Source organism: Perna viridis, chromosome 11, assembly GCF_037379345.1.
Source record: "Perna viridis isolate PV_CMFRI_1.1 ecotype Kerala chromosome 11, ASM3737934v1, whole genome shotgun sequence".
In the NCBI taxonomy this organism is placed as follows: Eukaryota; Metazoa; Mollusca; class Bivalvia; order Mytilida; family Mytilidae; genus Perna; species Perna viridis.
This window is the reverse complement of record NC_142455.1, coordinates 17,092,433-17,113,636: the sequence shown is the minus strand read 5'-3', so window position 1 is coordinate 17,113,636 and position 21,204 is coordinate 17,092,433. Positions and strand designations below refer to the sequence as shown.

The following is a 21,204-nucleotide window of genomic DNA, read 5'->3' as shown; positions in this document are numbered from 1 at the left end:
AAGGAAAGTGGTTTGAAGTTGAAGAGTTCTAGTTGCGAATTTTTTAAAACAGAGGTCAAATATTTAGGTTTTGTGGTTTCAGGAGAAGGTATTAAACCAGATGACGAGAAGATTTAGGTAGTAAAAAACTGGCCAGACCTACAGAATGTAAAGGATTTGAGGAAATTTTTGGGAGTCACCTCGTATTATAGAAAATTTGTAAAAGATTATGGGAAAATAGTGAAACCTCTTAACGATCTTCTTGTGGGTCATTGTACCATTGTAAAGGGTAGGAAGAAGTCTAAGACTAAACCGAAACCACGACAATGGGGTGATCTGGAGGAAAACGCCTAGAAAACTACTGTAGAAGAATTGGTCAGTCCTCCCATATTAGCATATGCTGACTATAACCTCCCATTGGTAGTGCATACAGATGCGAGTGGTGATGGTTTAGGTGCAGTTTTGTATCAGTGTCAAAATGGAGTTGAAAGGGTAAAAACATACGCAAGCAGAAGTTCTGAAAAGTTATATCCTGCACATAAGAGGGAATTTCATGATTATATTTGTGCAAACCGTTTTGAGGTAAAAACGGATAATAACCCTTTGACTTATGTCATGAATAAAGCTAAGCTCGATGCTACTTCTCATCGATGGGTTGCTTCATTGGCAGACTATATTTTTTCTATCACTTATGGAAGTGGTAAATCAAATGTCGATGCCGATGTCTTGTCTAGAATAGATTCAGGGAAGAGTATTAAAAGTGAGGTTGTCAAAGCAGTTTGTACGTCCATAGTTGTTTCTGAGAATACTGGTATAGAAAGAGTATTGTTAGCCGAAAGTGTAAATTCAGTTGAGTCCGATGATGTGAATGGTCCTATAGATTTGTGTGATATAAATTGGGCCGATGAGCAATTAGCCGACCCGAATATTTCAGAGGTCCGAAGGCTTTTGAAAACTGGCCATAAGCCAAGGAAGCGTGTTATTGCACAGAAACCGCGTAAAGTAAGAAAGTTGTTGAATGAGTGGGAAATGTTGTATTTAAAGGACGGTGTTTTATACAGAAGTGGTAGTTGACAGAGTGATAAGGTCCAACAACTGGTATTACCCGATGTTTACCGTAATGTGGCTCTCACGGGTCTTCATGACGATGTCGGTCATCGGGGCGCGATCGAACATTATTTTTGGTCAAATCACAATTTTTTCTGACCTGGCATGGATAAGGATGTTAAAAATAAGGTATCCAATTGTCCAAACTGTATTTTGCGGAAATCAAAGGTAAAGAATGCTGCTGAAATGGTTAGCATCAAGTCATTTCAACCGTTAGAACTGATCTGTATAGACTCTTTGAGCCTGTCGAAATCCAATCCATGTCCACTTCGGGCAATAAACAATATGCACATGGACAATTTATGTTATTTGTCAATAGACAAAATTTTTATCATAGCCAATTCTTAGTTATATCAAGTGGATCTAAGTTGTTTTCTTGTATAATCTTTCTTACTCTAAAACCATATGGGTAGTCATTTTTATCCATTTATGTGAATAAATTAGTTTATATTCTTGACAATCATTTAATAACTTGTTGGCTGGATTAGATGGATTCTGTTTACACCTTGCATGATATTTAACAGTTAGTTGTAATGGCATTTCCCCTTACTCTGCTAAGACCTTATCAAGGTGGGTGGACTGAATTACATTTAAAACTATTGTTAGCCCTTTAGCTTGTATTTTGTCAATTTTTAGTTTGATATAGGGTGAAGCTGAATTGAAAGCTTGGCAGCCATATTCTAATATTGATCGTAATAAGGACCTATAAAGCAGCAATAGAGATTCGGTGTCCATACCAAAATTATTGGCTTTTACCTATCCTAATAGATTTATAATGGGTTTGGATCTTTCCACCAAGTATTGAAAATGATGTTTCCATGTGAGGTGTTTATCAAAGATAAGACCCAAAAATTTGACATTAGTTTGGAATTTTATTGGTTTGTTAATTAGAAATAGACTAACTGATGTTTCTTTTTTGTCGCCAAAAATGATACCTACTGTTTTACTTTGAGATATTTGAAAGCCCAATTTTGTTTTACCATTTACTAATGGCATTTAATGTCTGTTGAAAAAAACTAATGCTTGTCTATTGACAGTCCATGTATAACACCTGTCTCGTTAAGGAAACGTATCTAAAGTCCTGTATTTTTATCTGGTTTAATCAAATTAATATTTAATACACAACATAAAGATGACACTTGAAGTAAGCGGAAATATAAACGTCTAAACATGAGACAATTGTATGTGATGTTGTTTGATTTTTGTCGTTTATTAACCCTTTCAGTGGATAAACTCCGTTACAAAATTGGTATTCTAGAAATTAGTTCTAAAAACTTAATCAGCACGAAAAAAATGTCTTAAATTTTTAAGCACTTTAGCGCGAAAATATTTTTCGCAGTCTCTTTCGGAATTGTTTGTCAAATAGTCCATAAATCAAAGGATTTGCAATGTTATTGATAATGTATGAAGTGTACAGAAATCTATACAATGGAAGAAACTTTCCGAATGTATTTTCCACGAAACTGTTGTCGCTAACTTCCATAAGTTCGAGGGATCGTAATGGAATGAATGAGATGACACATACAATAGTGATGGTGACAAACATTAGGGAGAAACGATGTTGTCTGAAGGTATCCCTTATTTTCTTTGTTTGACCTCTGACACTGAAATTTGCGATTGATGAGTTTGATATTTTTCTTGTCAGTTTCCTATTTAGACTATTTGTGCATTGTTTTGTTTGAAATTGGACTTCGGCTTCTGATGTCAGTTCGCTTCTTGAGGTTTTTTGTTTCATCATTCTTTCCATAGTACCATCATTATTAGAGCTGTCGAGTCGTGAGTCAGACGGGTTTTCTGAATCAGTCGTTGAAAAATCTGTCGTCTGCCTGTCTTTGTTCGGTCGTTTTCTCCCAGGAAACCTTTTCCGCTGTCTGTAGATTTTCCGAACAACCATGAAATACAGGAAGCATACCGAAATTATTCCAGTGATACAACACAACATAAATACACCATTATAGATTAAAAGTTTGCTTGATCCTACATATTTCCCTGCATATTTGCATGCCTTCCCCTTGTATCCGAGACGCGTAACATCGGCAATACCATAAAATATGACCGCGGGAAAGCCCAAAATAGCGGACATCAAAACAGAAAGAAACACTAGAAATTTCTGTACAAATGGAGTCATTTGTTTACCAAAGGGTTTACAAACGAGTTGGTATCTTTGAATAGCAATCACTAATAAAATGAAGGCAGACGTTAATGCAGTCACGTGACACAAAACTCTTAAAAGTTTGCAGAATAAGTCGTTTGAAAAATTAAGTTGCATCATGTCCAATACAATTGTGAAGACACAGTTAACTACACATGATATCATGTCGACTATTGCTAAAACAAGAATAAAGTATTTGTTGTTGACATTTCCTTTAGTTGCAAACGCGTATACATATATAACAAATAAATTTCCAATTATTCCCAATGTCAAATACACAAATGTCACAATGAAGTTTGGTATCGCATTTAAAGTTAATTGGTAATTGGCATTCTCGTCCGATGCATTCATTTCTAGAAATATTAAGCAATGATGGCCACGTAAGATCTGTTTAAGGAAAAAAGAGACTATTGTGTTTTTAGTCCAAATCCGACTGATGCTTTGCTTATCCCAAACAATTTGGTATATACTAATGATTTGTTATGATATATACGTTCTTAAATAATTTCCCTGTTCAAATACGCAGCTATCAAAAGACATGACTTAACAATGATTTTTCCGGAAAAGTCAACACTATTTTAATGAAACGTGTATTTGAAACATAGTGGATAAATCCTGTTTCATCAATTTCCACTGATTATTTGTTTTCAGGATATAATTGTTCGAAAAGTACTTATAGTTGGTTAAATCATTTGAAATCAATTATAAGTGAAATGTGATTGAGTCAGGTTAGAAATTTTCAAAACTGAAGGTTGTCTCGGCCTTTATCCAAATCACTTCATTAAGTCAAAATACAATGTCGACATAGTAAGTAGTAGTTTTTGTAAGAATGATGCAAAATCTGAAAAAGAATGTGATACACCCCATAGAAAGGCTACATAGTTTAGTTGTTCTATGGGTCTTTATTCTGCAATGTATAATTATTCATTCCAATATGGCTGCTATTGGAAGACAATCAACATCATTTACAGAGTTATCTCCCTTATTTTTTAAATCTACAGTGCATTCTATATAATTTTTGTCTCCTAAGAACACGGGTTGTATGAAAAACCGGATGTTAATTTCTGTTTACTATGGCAGTTCAAACAAAATATCAAAAATAAAGATATGTACGCTTTACACCCATGAATCACATTTTGTATGAGTCTTAGCTGAAGAACTACTTAAGTAATTGTTTAAAAGCTCAAAAAAGTTTAAAGAAAATTGAAATTTTTACTTTTAAAAATGTGACTTTTTTACCAACAGTAATTTAGAAGTTTAAAAAAATATTAAACCAAATATTTTGATGTTTTATTGTGTTGACATCTTCAGAAAAAAAAAACAATTTGAAATGTAGAAACTAAAATCAGATCAGATTTATTCTTTGTAATTCAGTTAAAACTCTCTGTAAACAAAGTTTAAAAACAACGTGCTCAAATGATTTTTTGTGTACATTTTGAATCCCTTGTTTTGGTAGATTTCTACGGGTGTTGAATTGTGTAACATTTTTTTCCATACTTTTTGTGCCTGCTCCAAGTCAGGAATTTCTGGTCTTTGTTTGTCTTGTTACGCTTCCACTTTTAGCTTCCAGTTTACTTTTATGTTACTTGATTATATATTGTGGTGTGAGGGTTTCCCAGTCGTTCATTGAAAAAGTATGGGTGGCCTTGTATTGAAATATGTCATCCCGATGGTGTTGTTTTTTTTTCTTTGACATATTGACCATATCCATTCATTTTTTATATTTCGTTAAGTAGCATACTTTTTTTATTAAACATATATATGTGCAACAACAATTATTAACGGTAGTAGTATAGGTCCCTGTCAGGTTAAATCTTAAAACGCTACATAAACCTGACTAACGATGAAAACTTCTATGTGCGTGATGTTGTGATTCAAAACACTCTGAATAAATATTTCTGATAACTTAAACTGTAAAAGTTATAATCTTTATAGAAATTATAATTTCAATCTAATTAATATATGCCGTTTTCGTTTATCATTATTTGTTTTTCACCTTTTACGGCCTCGGCGATGACAGTTTTTTACAATATGTGCATATTGTATACAAAAACGGTCATCATCACTTCCAGTGTTTCTAAAAAGCAGAGGACGTTTACCCTACCGGTGCACCTTGTCCATGCTCTCAGTTTTTACCAGAGTCCTAGTTGCTCATTTACTTTTGTTACTTTGTACATTGTGTATGTATGATTTTAGTTACTTTATGTTCTTTGTTGTTTATGTCTGTTTTCCATGTCTGGTCCTTGTCCCTTGATTGACCTCTTTTGATTACCGCTATAACCTTGGTTTTCTTGGTTACTCCTCTACAAAAATAGAGTTAATTAAAGGCATTGTTTTATTCAAAAAAATATTTTAAGACTACGGTTATTAGAAGCCCTTATTTACTTCGAATATTGAAATTGACAACTATAGAGTACACATTATCTTTTCAATATAGGTAATTTTTGGTAGGAAATTTTGCTACACATTAATTTTATCAAGAAATCCGCAAGTCTAGCCATTTTGTCCCACGCTCAAGTATTTGCATTTAAAGCTACACTCCCTGAGATGATCACGTTTCCTATTTTAGCGTTCGTGCATCAGTAATCGTGCGTTTACACATTGTTTTGCGTTCATTTAAATGCACGATAAACGCACGATAGGAGCGTTCGTTTATTTTTGTACTTTTATTATTTCCTTGATTTAACTTATTTTTATATTATTATCATAAATTCATATAATGTCATTTTTTTTCTCTTTTATTTTCTGGCTTCATTATATGTCAATATTATCATTCTTTGTTCGTCTATGGAGCATTTAAACGCATGATATGAGCGTCGTCTATCGTGCGTTTAAACGCACGCTTGGAGCGTTCGTTTATCGTGTGTTTAAACGCACGCTTGGAGCGTTCGTATATCGTGCGTTCCTTTAAATGCACGATAGAAGCGTTCGTTTATCGTGCGTTTGGGTATCGTACATGCCGGAAACCTAAACCTGTCAAGGAGTGTATATTGTGTCAGATATGTGGCCATAGAAAAACATTTGTATATTTTCTAAAAGTATATACAATCAACTTGTTATAAGTACATGAAAGAGTAATCAAGAGAACCAAGGTTATACACACCTTGAAACGTTCACGTTTCCCCTTTTAGCGTTCGTGCATCGTTTATTGTGCGTTTACACATCGTTTTGCGTTCGTTTAAACGTACTATGAACGCACCATAGAAGCATTCAATTAAATGCACGATATGAGCGTTCGTTTAAACGCACGATAGGAGCGCTAGTCAACAAAGTGTAGTTCGTTTCCTGTTGTCATACACTTGAAAATAAGATAATTAAAATATATGAGTTTTTTTATGTGGTAAATTGCAACGATCTTATTATTAAAAGGGCATATTTCGGATAATTAAAAAAAAATACTTTTTACACATCTGATTTGTAAATTTTACATGTTTGAAATTGACAGAAAGGTTGAGTTTGAGATTTGGTCGCATTCTCTGAACATTGTTATCTTACATTGTATCGATAAAAGCATAAAGAACTAATTTCATGTATATTTATGTTGATCAAAGCATGTTGCCATATCAAAATTTTGAAAAAAATAGTAACAAAGCAGTCAAAAACGTTGGTTTAAAGAAACGTCCCATATTCTACAAATTAGCATGCACATGCTGTGACGTAACAAAAGTGGATTACCTTGTAAAGCGGTAGACCGGTTTCCAAAAAATTAAATCGAAATTTTACGAAATGTAACATCTCGTTTATCTTTCTTTCGACGAAACGTTATTTTTTTCATCAATTCGATTTCTGTCGAGCGAAAAGACTGACTGGAAATGAGTTACTTATTCTTCAGTCACTATTTCATTGGTATCTAGCAGAATATTGTTGATAATAATTATTTAGTTCATTATAAAGTTTGCAGATATTAGGTTACTCCTAATCAGGGACCATACAAAACTTTGATCATGATCCACGGATTCCTCAATTTCACGGCTTGCATTGGATATATATGCATCGAACGCCTCTTACAATTGTTTTCAAAATGCAAATTTGCTTTTTATAATCCCTTGAATGAATATCATTGATGTCGTTATTTCTACCGTTGAAGATCTGCAGTGGTCGTTTCATCATGAAAAGCTTCACAGTATATGTCCAGTAAGGTTAAAGATGTTTAACGAACTCTCTGTGAGGTAGAACGTCCTTATCAGCACCCAGAGTGGGATTTACCATGCCGTTATAGAATGATTCGATATTTACATTGGGTGGTTTAATTTTCCATGAAAAACTGCATACGAATATCCGTTCACTGCACCAGACAGATTGTATTGCCTTTTTCCATTTAACTTGACTTTTGTTACATCGGCAGTTATAAATTCATAGTAGAATAATCTCGAAGATAACGTAAGAGTGCATCGTATTGGTTAGTGATTAGATACATTCATAAAACAGTACATCGTCTGATACATAAGTGTTCGACATTTAACGTACATCGTGATGACTAGTCAGAATTTTGTCTATCGCTGGTTTTGGTCCATCAAGGTATGACTGAAAGTTCTAATATGACGTCTTCATAGCGTCAAACAGTATATATCGGTACAACCCCACCTTTGGCACCTGCGCACTGTCTCTTTTCTTTCGCTGTCGCTTCGAGACAAAACACTCATTTAAAAACGTTTACGCAATGATTTAACGGCTGAGAGGTTTTCTAATTGAAATCAATTATATAAATACACACATTTAACACATATGGTAGAGGGGGTAGATTTGTACTCATTTTAACATGGGTTTGGCATTTATATTCTCATTTAACACCGAGCAACATATATGTTAAAATGAGAACAAATCTAACCCCATCAAGAATTATTTCTTAAGTATATACTGGATAATTTGCTCCATGTTTTATAAGTTACGTTCATCCATGAAATAGTTTACTTCATTACTGCGCTTGTCATAGTTGACTGAACATCTTTGGCCTTCGAGTTTACGGTTGAAGTCCCCTAATAAAATTACAGTTCCACTATTTGAGTGCACATTGTATGCATCGATCAATGTCTCTTGTTCCTATAGAAATAAATCAGTTCGTGTGTGATGGCGGCAAATACATTGCAATTAACAGATACTGTATTTTGAAATACTCAGATCTCTTACCACAAATCGTTAATTTGAGATGTCTAAGAAATGCACGAATTGATGTAGTAGTATCGATCTAACAAAAGCAATACCACCTCCAGTATTGAAATTGAAAGATTCGGGGGATCATCATCCATGGCTTTACTATATTCCAACGAAATTCATTGTATTCAGTGTCAAGCTCCGAAACAGCGTCTGACGTTAAAGATTCAGTCTAGACCTGCAGCCAGAAACCACGTTCACGTAAAATATATTCGTCACAAGAGTCTGTATTTAACTTTTGACGTGATGACTTCGGTGTTCATGCAACATGTTTGTGATAAGCACTTTTAATAACAGAAATCTTCCTTTGGCATTAACTATGACAATAACATAGTTTTCTTGAATTATTATAACGACAATAGGTATGATGTATATTTCAAAGAGACACCAACCACACCGAGACGAAAATGTAAACCCAAGGCTACCGATTGGTATTCAATGAATGACGAGGAATTCCTCATACCACAAGGTAGGCTGCAGCTGGCTCCAAAACATTATTATACTCTGATACAGCGAAAGAACTGTCCCTATGTAATTGAATGAATGATAGGTATTATAATTGTACACGGTAATGATAATAATGATTATAATAATAATTAATACAGAATAACGGCAGTTTTGAAGTGGAGACAGAAATTATCATACTGAGACCGAAAAGGGGAGATGTGATGTTCTGTCGAAAATGCTGAAAACTCTGTATATCGAAAACAGCACAGTCGATTTGATGTAACGTTTCCATTGGAAGATATTACACCTCTGTATAAAACAGAGATATATTTGACCCCATGATTGCCAAATTTCCTCTTCAATACAAAGCCTCATTAAATGTTTTATTTGTAATGCTACTCATGAGTCGCATGTCTGATTTCAACCATGGTAAGATACGAAAATTTCACATGGCTTAAAATATAAACACAATGTGAAGAATTGCAGAAAGAAATTTTGTTTACTTTCCATGCAGTAGACAAAATAAATTTAAAAAATAACACTACTACATGTACTGCAACTAATTAAAATATAGTTTTAATTAAAAATAAATGGCACAAGAGACAAGATTTCAGCTGGCTAGATACAGACAATAACATAATTGCTGAGAGACATACACTAATATAGCTTTCTAATTCGTATTCATCAAATATTTAAAGATTATGACGCACATTGTTGCCAAATTTATGTATAAAAACAGTTGAAAATAATGAATTTTGTTGTTTTACGGATACACTTACATTCAGAAGACTATGTCGTCACCCAATAACTTATATCTTGACAAATAATTAGTATACTTACTAAAATTATTTCCTGGGTGTGGACACTATTTCTTCGTCATATGCATCCACAGAAAATGGCCACGAAATACAAACTTCTCGAATTTGAGTAAACTTTAGTCATTCCTATCTTGAAATTCAAGGATTTTCTATTAATCATTATGGTTAAGAAATAATTCGTAGATTTGTGCTCATTTTAAAATGGGTACGACATTTACATTCGATTACTATATAAATAGCAGTGTTCCCAGTGAAATAAATTTCCATAATTAACACCGTACAATAAATTCGGTAATTACACTCTCGGACTTTCTCCCGCCAAAACGTCACAACTTTGAAATTAATACGCCGTTCACAAAATTTGAAATTTATGTTAAAAATAGCAATGAATAATCGAGAAAATCTGTATAAATGCGAATTACCAAAATATGACCACTTATACTAAGAATAAAGTAAGATTTAACTCGTGCGCGGAACAAGTTCTGCACACTCGTTAAATTTCTGCGTTCTTCGGCATTCGTGATAATATTTTGGTTTTGGCTATTTACTCCTTCCAATTAATAATCCTATCAATATTTAACACCGAGCGACAGCGACTCGGACTCAGTTGCACCGGTATGGTAAGCGTCCTCTGCTTTTCTAGAAACACCCGCCGAGTTGCTCATAAAAAGTCCGGGGTAGACAAACGAGGAAAGGAAAACTATGACCCGTTGAATAAATCAGTTTTCATGGTGCAGACGGATACGCCATAACGATCCACGAGTTCATGATGACGACCATAAAACTTCTGTAGTGATGACTTCAATTTTGTAGTAACATAACCCTAGGGTTCTAGAAGCCTATTTGTTAGAGTTATAGGGCGATACAAAAAGTCCGCGTGGTTTCGGCAATCTTTGGCATAACGTATCAGTTGTGATATTAACACTCCATACGCAGGTGCCGGAGGAATGTTGCCACAGATGAAAGGAAAGTTGACAATTCTGAATGAAAAGTCATCACGTTTGTCGTAAAGTTTGGTCAATAGTATTCCTTTACCATCGATTTCTAAGTGTAGGTCAAGATATGAGGCTGACTTCACAGTGTGTGGAGTATCCTTTTTCTCAAGTTCTTTTGGGTAGATGTGATGTATAAAATCCCTTAAATTAGGATTGTTTAAAGATAATATGTCATCTATATAGCGGAAACTGAGATTGAAGGAGACTGTTGACTTTTAATATAAGTGCTATAATGGTCATGCTAAAAATCTTGAAATACAATGCGTAAAAACACGTCCTTTACACCTGCTTTGAATAGGTGACCTTTTTTTCAATTTTCAGGATACAAGTACTTATCTTGGTTGATTGTTTTAAGATAATATCTTCCTGTTCGATTAATCTACACTTAATACTTTAAGCACATGTAAGCGAGGCATGTTTCCAAAGTCTACACACTTTTTGAACTAAAACTGTTGTTAATGTTACGTATACAGCACTTTTATATCCTTAAAGCTGTTCTGGCAAGACTCGTAACTATAAAAGGGAAATCAAGGGAACCAGAACATAAAGAAACACATGTAAAAACCATAATATCACTTAAAGACAACACCTCACTATTTTCAAATATCCAATTAATATGTTTTTAAATTCTTCATAACATCAATTCTGACTGTGCTTACTGTGAAAGATTTTACGATAATTCATCAAAGTTTTATCTAATGTGTGACAAATATGTTAACAGAATGCCAAAAGATGTTGCCAAATATTAGGTAATATGATTTGCATAGCGTTTTTTTGTTTTTTTTTGTTTTTGTTTTGTTTTTGTTTTTTTTTTTTTTGTTTTTTGTTTTTTTTGGGGTTTTTTTTTTTTTTACTAAATCTTTCAAACACGCTAAGAGATTCAAAATTTACCAAAAAAAAGAATTTTAGCACATTTTCTTTTTTAACTTGTTTCCAAAGGGTTTTTTTTAACCATAATAACAATAAATCAGATGTCATATATCAACTTCCATCTATAAAACGGCGACTATATTTAGATATAGAAGAAAACCTTTATGCTAAATCATTGTTTTTTTTAATTTTTTATGTGAATAAAAAAATCTGACAACTACAACTTTTTATCTGCTTCCGACAAAGAGATGGGATCAAATATGTGTATGTGTGGGCGAAACTTATTAAGTCACTGTCTTTGTAAGAATCATGCAAAATCTGAAAAATGTGATATACCCCCTAAAACGTTACATATTTTTATTTTTGTAATTAAGTTGTGTTATAGGTCTATATTGTGAAATGTGTAATTATTCATTCATATCTGCCTGCTCTTAGGAGATAATCAACATTGAAAATCCAATAGATGTATTTGAGTGTCATTTACAGAGTTATTTCCCTTAATTTTGAAATCTATAGTGCATTCTATATAATTTGTTTCTCATATGAACATGGATTATATGAAAAACCACATGTTACTTTCTGTTAACTATGACATTTTAAATAAAATATCAAAAATAAAAATATGTAGGCTTTCCAACCATGAATCATATTTTGCATGATTCTTATTGGGAGTGCTAATTAATAGCTTTACAACGTAATCATTATTGAAGATTATATTTGCAATACCAACTATGATATTGATGTATTCTTCATTTACTTATAATAATTTGAATAGGTAATTTTGTTATTCTTTTATAATTAAAAACAGAACTTTTTATTGTAAGGTGTTAGGAACTTATAATAAAATTACTAGAAAAGAGGAGACTTACGCCTACTGAAAGAGAAAACCCAATCATACTGACGTACTCGAACCGTTATTATTTAATAAAACACATCAAATGTCGTCAAAAATAACATTTCTGATATCTAACCGTTTTAATATGTTCCATCTGTATCGGCATCCTCAAAAGTAACCTGTCGAGGCTACACGGAATATGCGCACCGTGCTTAATTTCTTACAAATAAGCTATTCGTACAAAGTCATGTGCACCAAAAATGCATTTGCATGAATGCAGATACCGAAGTATTGGTTGATCTTTTTCATAATCATTGGGGTAAAGCTGATGACCGTAACGGCTTTTACGGACCTCTCATGATGGCGGAGCAATACTTGGGCAAGAATTTTTTTTTTTCATATAGTTTTTTTTTTCTTTTCAAGATATTGAATAATAAACAAACAGTTGGTAATTCTTCCTAGCTTGGAATTTTAAGCGGGAAGCATAGGTGCAAAATGTATGATTTATGAATATTCATGAGATAAAATTATCGACGGGATGACCGTAACGGAGAATCGTATTTTTCAAAGGATGACCATAACATTCGACAATGGATGTCCGTAACATACAGACACAGAAATATATCGTGATGAATGATTATCGATAATACACTCTACGCAAGAAACTATCATCATTAAAGTTTCTGAAGTCTTGTATTGTTGCAGAGACATAGCTGTATGTAAATTTTCATGCTTTGATAGTTCCTTTAAATCTATCAGCGTCATTTAAACCTTTGAGCATCATTTGCGTGCCAGAAATCACTTAATATACACATAAATGTATGATTATTTACTTAGAAATATTTCCTACACAGAAAAACATCGGAAGTAATAGGAAGCGACAACGGGAAACGGCGACAGAATTAACAAGTTATCCTCTATACAAGGATTGGATAAAATCAAGAATAGGAAAAACTGAGGGGATAAGTAGGGTTGAGAAAACACTCACGTTTGAAATCTTACTTAAACGGACATTAAAAATGAAAATTTGCTGTGAAAGTTATATATTTTGTCATTAAGCATTGTGGTTTGAAAAAAAAACATCCGAATAGAATTGATAATTATATTTGCTATATTTAAAAAAGGGTGTTCATAAATATGATATGAAAATTGACATTGTTGAACAATATATCCTATATCAACAATGTTAATAAACCTAATTCATTTCTAATCTGTGCTATGAATGAACCTTTTTATCAATTCTATTTGCTGCATTAATAAAAAAAAACAATGTTCATTATAACGATCTGAAAACTGACATCGTAGAATAATATACTAATTGACAAAACATAACAATGGAGCAGAGGCGAAGAACTAAACAAAATCAAACACTTCCACGTTTTTGTAAAGGTGTTCAATACTTTCAATTAGATGCATATGCATTGTACCTGCAATTAAGTTTCACACGTAGCTAAACAATATATATATTTATTCTGTTACAAATTAACAGAACTTTTAGATACGCAAATTTATAATCATCCACAAGACAAACAGTGACCGAAGTAATTTCTCTTTGGATTGTTTTAAGTTTAAAAATTCCAGTTACAACAAACATGATAGAGATTAGAATTAATTGTAAGTCTCTGTAAGAATCAGTCAGTGAGTGAAACATGGTATGAAAAAAACCCATCATTTTGAAAGTATAATTTGACTACTTGCACCATCAGAATCAAAGAAAACAGACAGGATTTTCCATATCATATTGAACTGCACTGAAAAAGAACATTTCAAGGGCAGATAACTCTGTCAAAAAGCTTATTTTCTAACATTCTATTGAAAAATTTCTGAGCAAAGCCAGTGATGCAGATAACAAATAACGTTATTTTCAAATAGAGAAGGTATCCATTAGTGATATTACATTGTCAGATCAATGAGTTTTTTGACATGCATGCTCTAATTTTTCCCATTTTTACTGATACTTACAAACACTTACACTTACAAATTTTCATCTTTTAATCAGTTTATTTTAACAAGTCACTGTAGAATGACTTTTGGGGATTTATTTTCCGAATGTTATTGACAGACCGTGTGTTTACTTATGTATTGGTCTTTGTTGCGTTTATTGCAACGGTATAAATAAATTTTTGAAGAAAAGAAAGAAAAAACTAAGATACCAACCATTACATTATATAATTTTCAGGCTGTACAAATGCTTCAGGCAGTAACTTATCATCAGCAGCGTACGAATCAATTTCATGGTAAATCAGAAACAGAACTAAATACCAACACCGACCTGCTAAATTATATAAAGGATTTAAACCCATTATAAAAAATCACGGTGATCAACTTCATTTTGTTGATAGAATTTAATCAATGAAAGCGGAAAAAACATTCCATCGACCTTTGTCTTGTTAACATTAGTACCTAGTAGATGTATCTTAGAGCATCAGAACGCATTCAATTTAGAACGTGTCTTTACGTGTGAAAATATATTATTGTAAATAAACTAATAGGAGATGGAGAATTTGCGTAATAAACTTCATCTGTTTTGACCTTCAAACGTATCATAAATAACATGAATTTGACAAAAAAAAAAGAAATACAGCCATTCTTGGTTCTATTTTATCTGTTATTGTTTACGAAGAGAGAATAACCACTTACTAGCAATAGCTGCGAACTTTCTCTCATATTGATAATAATGGTAAAAGAGAGACTATCCCGGTTTATATCATTGGAAAAACATAATTTACTAATATAATTAGCAGTATATATGTATGTTAGATCAATAAATAGCAACTGACGCAATGTTTCCTACCTTTTTGCGAAATTCGGATCGTTGACTCGCCCTACATTTTGTAAACATTTACTTCTGTAAACCAAAACCCAAGCACTCGCCTGGTATTTTTGGGGGAGTAAATGTAGGCTCCTTTTTTACAATGTTTTAGTATTAAAAAGAATCTATAGCGAATGAGAAACAAAATTTATAAGTCAAGAACATTGGTCGACATTAAAGATTTTGAAAATATATTGTTCAGTACTGGAAAAGAAGTTGATCTTAGTCAAAACTTTTTATCTGTACGTATGGTGGTTAATTGTCTTTTTTTTATTCTTTAGCGGAACTCTCACATAACACCGATTCTTCTGGAAACGGCCCCTTGTGAGTTAAGACGTCCTATGTATGACGATGTCACGCACGCTCGTCTTAACTCGTTGTCTTAACAAATCAAACTTTTTTAAAAGTTGCAACGTCAAAAACACAATCAAACAAAGGCAAGAGAAAAATTAACGTCACTGTATTTATTATTTAATTGTTCCAGAAATAGCGACTCTCTCTAAGAGAAGCAAACAAATTTTTTTTTCACGAAAGAACCAGGTACATGTACTTATACTAGTTGCAGATCAAAGATCGGGTATTATTTTACTCGTTGGAGAAATTATTGGTCTTTTAACTCATTCAACTACGCTCCATTTGTGAAAAGGACTTGAGTCTCTAAAATTTGTACAAGATAACCTGATCGATTTTTAGTCTTCACTTATGCACATGTAAGAACCTATTATCCTATTACAATATTTTGTGCCACTTTTGTACCTAAGCGTTCAATATTTACCTTTTGTCACAGGCTGCATTTCTAAGTCGAGCCAAAGTCATAACACATCCGAGAGGCTTTAACAAGAGATTGCTCAACGAAGCTTTATTGTACTGTTGTTCAGAGTTCAAACAAAGTCACAGAAATTATTTATGAATGTCATTATCTTTCAATAACAACGTAATGCTCTTTTGCCTATTTTTAGAGACCAGACAGTACTGTGATACATTTTGAAGAGTTTGAAACACGGCACATTTTTTTCTGTGTAGTGTTAAAAGTTTGGTTCGAATAGGTTATAGCATATAAATAATTGGTAGTTTGTGCACTTCACTTTTTTTTGGTTTTCCTTCAGGTGAGGTATTCAGTCTTTTTTATGAAAGTCTGTATTCCTTTCACCATATAATATTTTTTCAAAACCTATTTTATACTTGTCGTATAAAACTTATACCTTGATATTTTTCCGACACAGTCACTATGGTTCCGCTTTTTACCCTTTGTCCTTAAAGACGCTCTTCCATGGAAATGCAAGTCACCTGATCGTAATTCTGTTTCCTGATTGGCCAAATACTAATAACTTTGTGGCGTTCGAAAAAACTGTATCGAAATTGCTTGCCACGTGTCATTTCCTGAATGAAATGTAGAAAATTATAGGTAAAAAGAACAAAACTATTTTTTTTTCTAAAGATTGTACTTGTTTAGAATGCGCACGTCGTACGACTTTGTTACTAATTGTATAGCAGAGACAAAGTCGTTAAGAATTAATAAACCTATGTTCAAGATATAATATGAGATTTAGGTGAGGATTATTTATTTCCATCATTTAGAAGCACGTCTGGCGGAAACATAAACCAGTACATTTTTTACTCTGGAAAATTAACTTCCGTAGAATATCTTTGCATCATTGGAACCTATTTCCTGTTTTATATCAATTTCCCATTAGTGGAAGTTTGCTTATTTATGGGATGACGGGAATTTGATCTTCAATTCTTAAGACAAGTGTACTAAATCCAATTTATGGCATCGTTCGTTTATTCATTTTACGATGCATAACAAAGGAAATATTACATAGCATTGTTATCAGAATATATCGAAAATACGCGTCTAACATCCTTAGAGCGGAAATACTGTCAACTCAAAACTAAAGTAAATTTAAAAACTACAAAAAATTAGAAACTATTTTACCTTGAACTCGAAATAACGACCTCAACACAGTTTTAATGATTTCAGAACAAACGTTTAACATAGGATATCTACATGTTGTTGCATAAAATTATTTCTGACAACAGAAAAAACATATAGGGTCGTTCTATCTTATTTATTCAACATTATTTTCCTATGTAGACGAGAAATGCCTATTTATTATCCATGTGGACAATTTGAATGCATGATAATTTTTTTATAAATTAATTTGAGATAAATACTGTAATCTGATTGGTTAAAATAATTTTGTTATATCTCAATGGATAAAAAAATATTGACACACTATTCAGTTAAATTCGCGCAATAAACAATATGCACATGGAAAATTTGTTATTTTTTTAATAGACACATTTTTATTATTGCCAATTATTAAATATTTTCATATCATTATTTTTTTATCATTTTTGTCAATATTTTAATGACTGTCATCATCATTATTATTATTATTAATAAAAGATTCAATAAAATGTGAAATGTTGTGTTGGCAAAACGGCTGCAGAAAGCGGAAAGACGAGATCTGGTAAGACAGTACAAACCACCGAGAAGTAAATTGGCTGAGGTAGGCGTTTCGCTAGTAACAGCGATAACGGAAGTTCCTCCGTGCATTATTGAGTGAACAGGGAGCCTGATCCTCACATACGTTAGGCCACATGTAAATAAATAAATCTGGTTACAGAGGACGAGAAATTCCGACTGGTACCAGTTGCGAACCGGCCGCTCTGGTAACTGATAAAGTCTTATTTAAATCCACCTTCCCCGTGGTACCACAGAAAGATATAAAATTATATGGTCCAGCGCAGAATTATAGGATCCTGACCCCATCTCATCTTGCCAGATGCCGCCCGCCCATCACTGCAACAATTTCATTTTATTCACTTATATAGCAATAAAATACAATATACAAAAAATGTCATACTAAGTATAAACCGCATTATGAATATGCAAAAAAAAAAACAGATTCTAAAACAGATTTGCTGCCTTTCAAATTCGGTCTTCTGAGAGAATGTTGCTGGTCATATGGTTTTCTTTACATATCGTTAAGAACAAACATGTACAGTTTTCCATTCATAGGGCATGTCGGGTATTAAATGAACATCATAATGACAAATACTACTGCAATTGTGGTCAAATCTGTACCACGATTAACAATAACGTTTGGCTTTGTAAGTTTAAACTTCGACGTTCTGAATGACAAATCCAACTTCACAAAAAAACTGTAAAGTTGTACTATGCGATTCTTTGTATCAGGGATTTAAAAGATAGAAACGATAATACGACATCTTGCTAGTCTGCAAATATTGAATATCAAACCATGCATCATTAAGATAATATCCCACCTGGTGATTCTGAAAAATATCGGCGTTTTGATGACAAATCCTGCATCATAAGATAATGTTGCGCTTTTCGAGTCTGTAAATAATGGTGCTTTGAATGTCCCATCGTGCATCATACAAAAACGCACTTCAGATAGAATGACAACAGGCAAAATAATTATCGCGATGCACAACAAAGCTGCGCTTCCTTACTGAAAGTATCTGCATGTTGAATATTGTTACGCTCGTGGGCATCAATCGCTCTGGCGACTAAATCTGTGCTGTAATATCTGTAGTTATCGCTGAAAAATATAAGAATACAACAGCAGAAAAGTATCTGTGGAAGTTGAAGGGGATGGAGGGAGGGTTTTGCGAACCGTTCGCCATTCATGAACGCTGACAATGACGTAACAGGTTACTGACGTAAGCATGATAAAGGCTTGTCGAAAACCGGACACAACTCCGGAATTAACGTTACATTAATTGAACTTTCATTAAACTCGCTTTATCGTTTACCCGATAACTAGTACTTATTATTATTAATACAAATTTTAATTTAAGTTTTTAATCTTCTTAATTTCAAAACAGAAAAAAACGAATTGAATTATTAAATTGATTTTAATTTGATTATATTATCAATACTGAATTGTTTTTTTTTCCGTTTTTTTTATATAACGAATGAAAGCTTACTATTCCAGTGAACGAAGTTTTAATCGAACCGCTTATTTCTTTTTATTTATTATATAATACTGTTGTTGTGTTCGTTTTTATTGTTTACCACAGATTCAAATATATAGATCAATGTGTCCTATTTATGTGACAATAATAGCCTTAGATAATAATGTAATCTGGTCTGACAGAAGTTTTAATAGTCTTTATCAATACTCCAAAAGCACTGAGTACTAATTAATACCCCAGAAGTACTTAGTAAAATGTCATTTCTGGAATGAAAAACATCTACTTACTCTTATCATTTATTTGATATTTTTACAACTTCCTAACTACATACACGTCTTATTGGGTATAATTTGAAATAAGAAATACTGTATAGCCTACAGAATGAAAATAAACAAAAGATTTAAAAAAAAATGTTTTTATAACATATGGTAGTATAGTCATAATTTTTTTTTATAATTTGATATTTTGTCGAGAGCTGATTTTGAAACGTTTTGCTTGGGATGGATATGAATTTGATTATATGTTATCAAAAATATGGCACCTTTAAGAAGATGACAAAAGGAAGCATACTTTCTACTTGAGTGGTTTATTTGTTTAAAGATAGGACTTACGACGAAAGCAATCTAGCTGTCATAAGCAATTCATAAAAAAAAGTGGATACCATAAGGTAGAGTAACAATTTGAATATTCAAAACTCAATTCAGAAATATAAAAAAATTGTCATACCAGTTACGCGTCAGCAAAGGAAAAAAAATCAAAAATTGTCTCAGTACGTAATCCATCAGCCTGATGATTTGGTTACAGTATAAACATGAAAAACTGCAGTTGCACATGATAACGGACTAGGTGTACCCCATTCGGCAAACTAAACTCGCTTCTTAAGACGTTTGCCCCATCCATATAAATCTACCTTGAGAGTGATTTTTTTTCGTCCGATACCAATTTCTTTTCTCGTAGGACCACCAAATATTCACTATATGGAGTGATAGAGTAAAAATTAGAAGGTCACAATAGAAATGAAATTGATATCGTTCGGAAACAAAAATCACTTACAATGCCCCATCTATATAAACTGCTTACCAAATGTGAAATCAATTCTCTCTTTGGGAGTCGCGATAATAATGAAACAAAAATTAAGACTAACGGAAGAGAGATCCAAAATCTCGATATTACGTTTTTGACAACATATTTGAAATTCACTTTTTGTCGCAACTTTGAAATCCCTTATCTTTTCATTATTTAAATTAAATGTACAAGTATTCACCAGCCTAGTAGTCATGCCTTTCTGAGTCAAATTATGTCAACGACAGATCCGATATTTATCTGCTGTATTACGAATTTCAAAACCCAAAATACATAATCTTCATTCGTTGTATTGCACATGGTAGAACTTTTCGGTATTCAATCGATTTAGATCTTTCTATGTTTTTTTGTTCTATGGCTGATGATGTGAGGTTACTACATGTGTTCAATATAACGGATTTTTTTTTAAATTACTTTGAGGTGTAAGTTTTTTTTATAATTTTGTTTTGTTTTGTTTTGTTTTGTTTTGTTTTGTTTTTTTTTATTTGTTATTTTTATTTTTTTTATTTTTATTTTTTTTATTTTTATTTTTTTTATTTTAATTTGGTTTGGTTTGTTTTGTTTTGTTTTGTTTTGTTTGTTTGTTTGTTTGTTTGTTTTGTATTGTTAACTTTTACACTTCATTGTTACCTTTATATATAGATTCATTGTTATTTATTGTACAAATCTATATATATTTTTACAAAAATGTATCTCATTATGGCCGTTGTATGTACTTTGCAAATTGATTTCGATTTCTGATGGGAAACCCGTACAATTATACTTGACAGTAAAATTCACGATCGTTAGTTCGACAATGAAGATTATGGAAACCAAGAACTGTCATTGTTACTGTAATGTTGGTTTAACAAAAGAAATTGCAGGTATTGTGGTTTAATATTCAAGACTTTTGGCTGACGAAAAGCGATTCTCTTTTCAATTTAACAAGATATGTGGTATATTAAATACAAAACAAATGTAGATAAAAGACTGTAATAATACTGACAGCACTAGAAATTATTTTCTCACTC

The 21,204-nt window shown here is 32.5% G+C and overlaps 1 protein-coding gene and 1 long non-coding RNA gene across 2 annotated transcripts; both read right to left on the bottom strand.

Moving 5' to 3' along the window:
- Window positions 1-2,160: 2,160 nt before the first annotated feature.
- On the bottom strand, window positions 2,161-3,795 carry LOC148603156 (uncharacterized). Its single transcript, XM_088552658.1, has one exon. The coding sequence runs from the start codon at window positions 3,587-3,589 to the stop codon at window positions 2,402-2,404; it is 1,188 nt and encodes a 395-aa protein (XP_088408784.1). The 5' UTR covers window positions 3,590-3,795; the 3' UTR covers window positions 2,161-2,401.
- A 2,938-nt stretch (window positions 3,796-6,733) lies between these two features.
- LOC148603155 (uncharacterized) lies at window positions 6,734-10,822 on the bottom strand. The gene is made up of 3 exons (XR_015916578.1): window positions 10,690-10,822; window positions 9,677-9,784; window positions 6,734-8,916 (listed from the first exon to the last, which is right to left on the bottom strand). It is a non-coding gene; the product is annotated as an uncharacterized LOC148603155 (long non-coding RNA).
- Window positions 10,823-21,204: the final 10,382 nt, after the last annotated feature.

What these genes read in the sequence shown, in the direction of transcription:
- LOC148603156 (XM_088552658.1), bottom strand. Translation starts at nt 3,589, where the DNA reads ATGAATGCATCGGACGAGAATGCCAATTACCAATTAACTTTAAATGCG.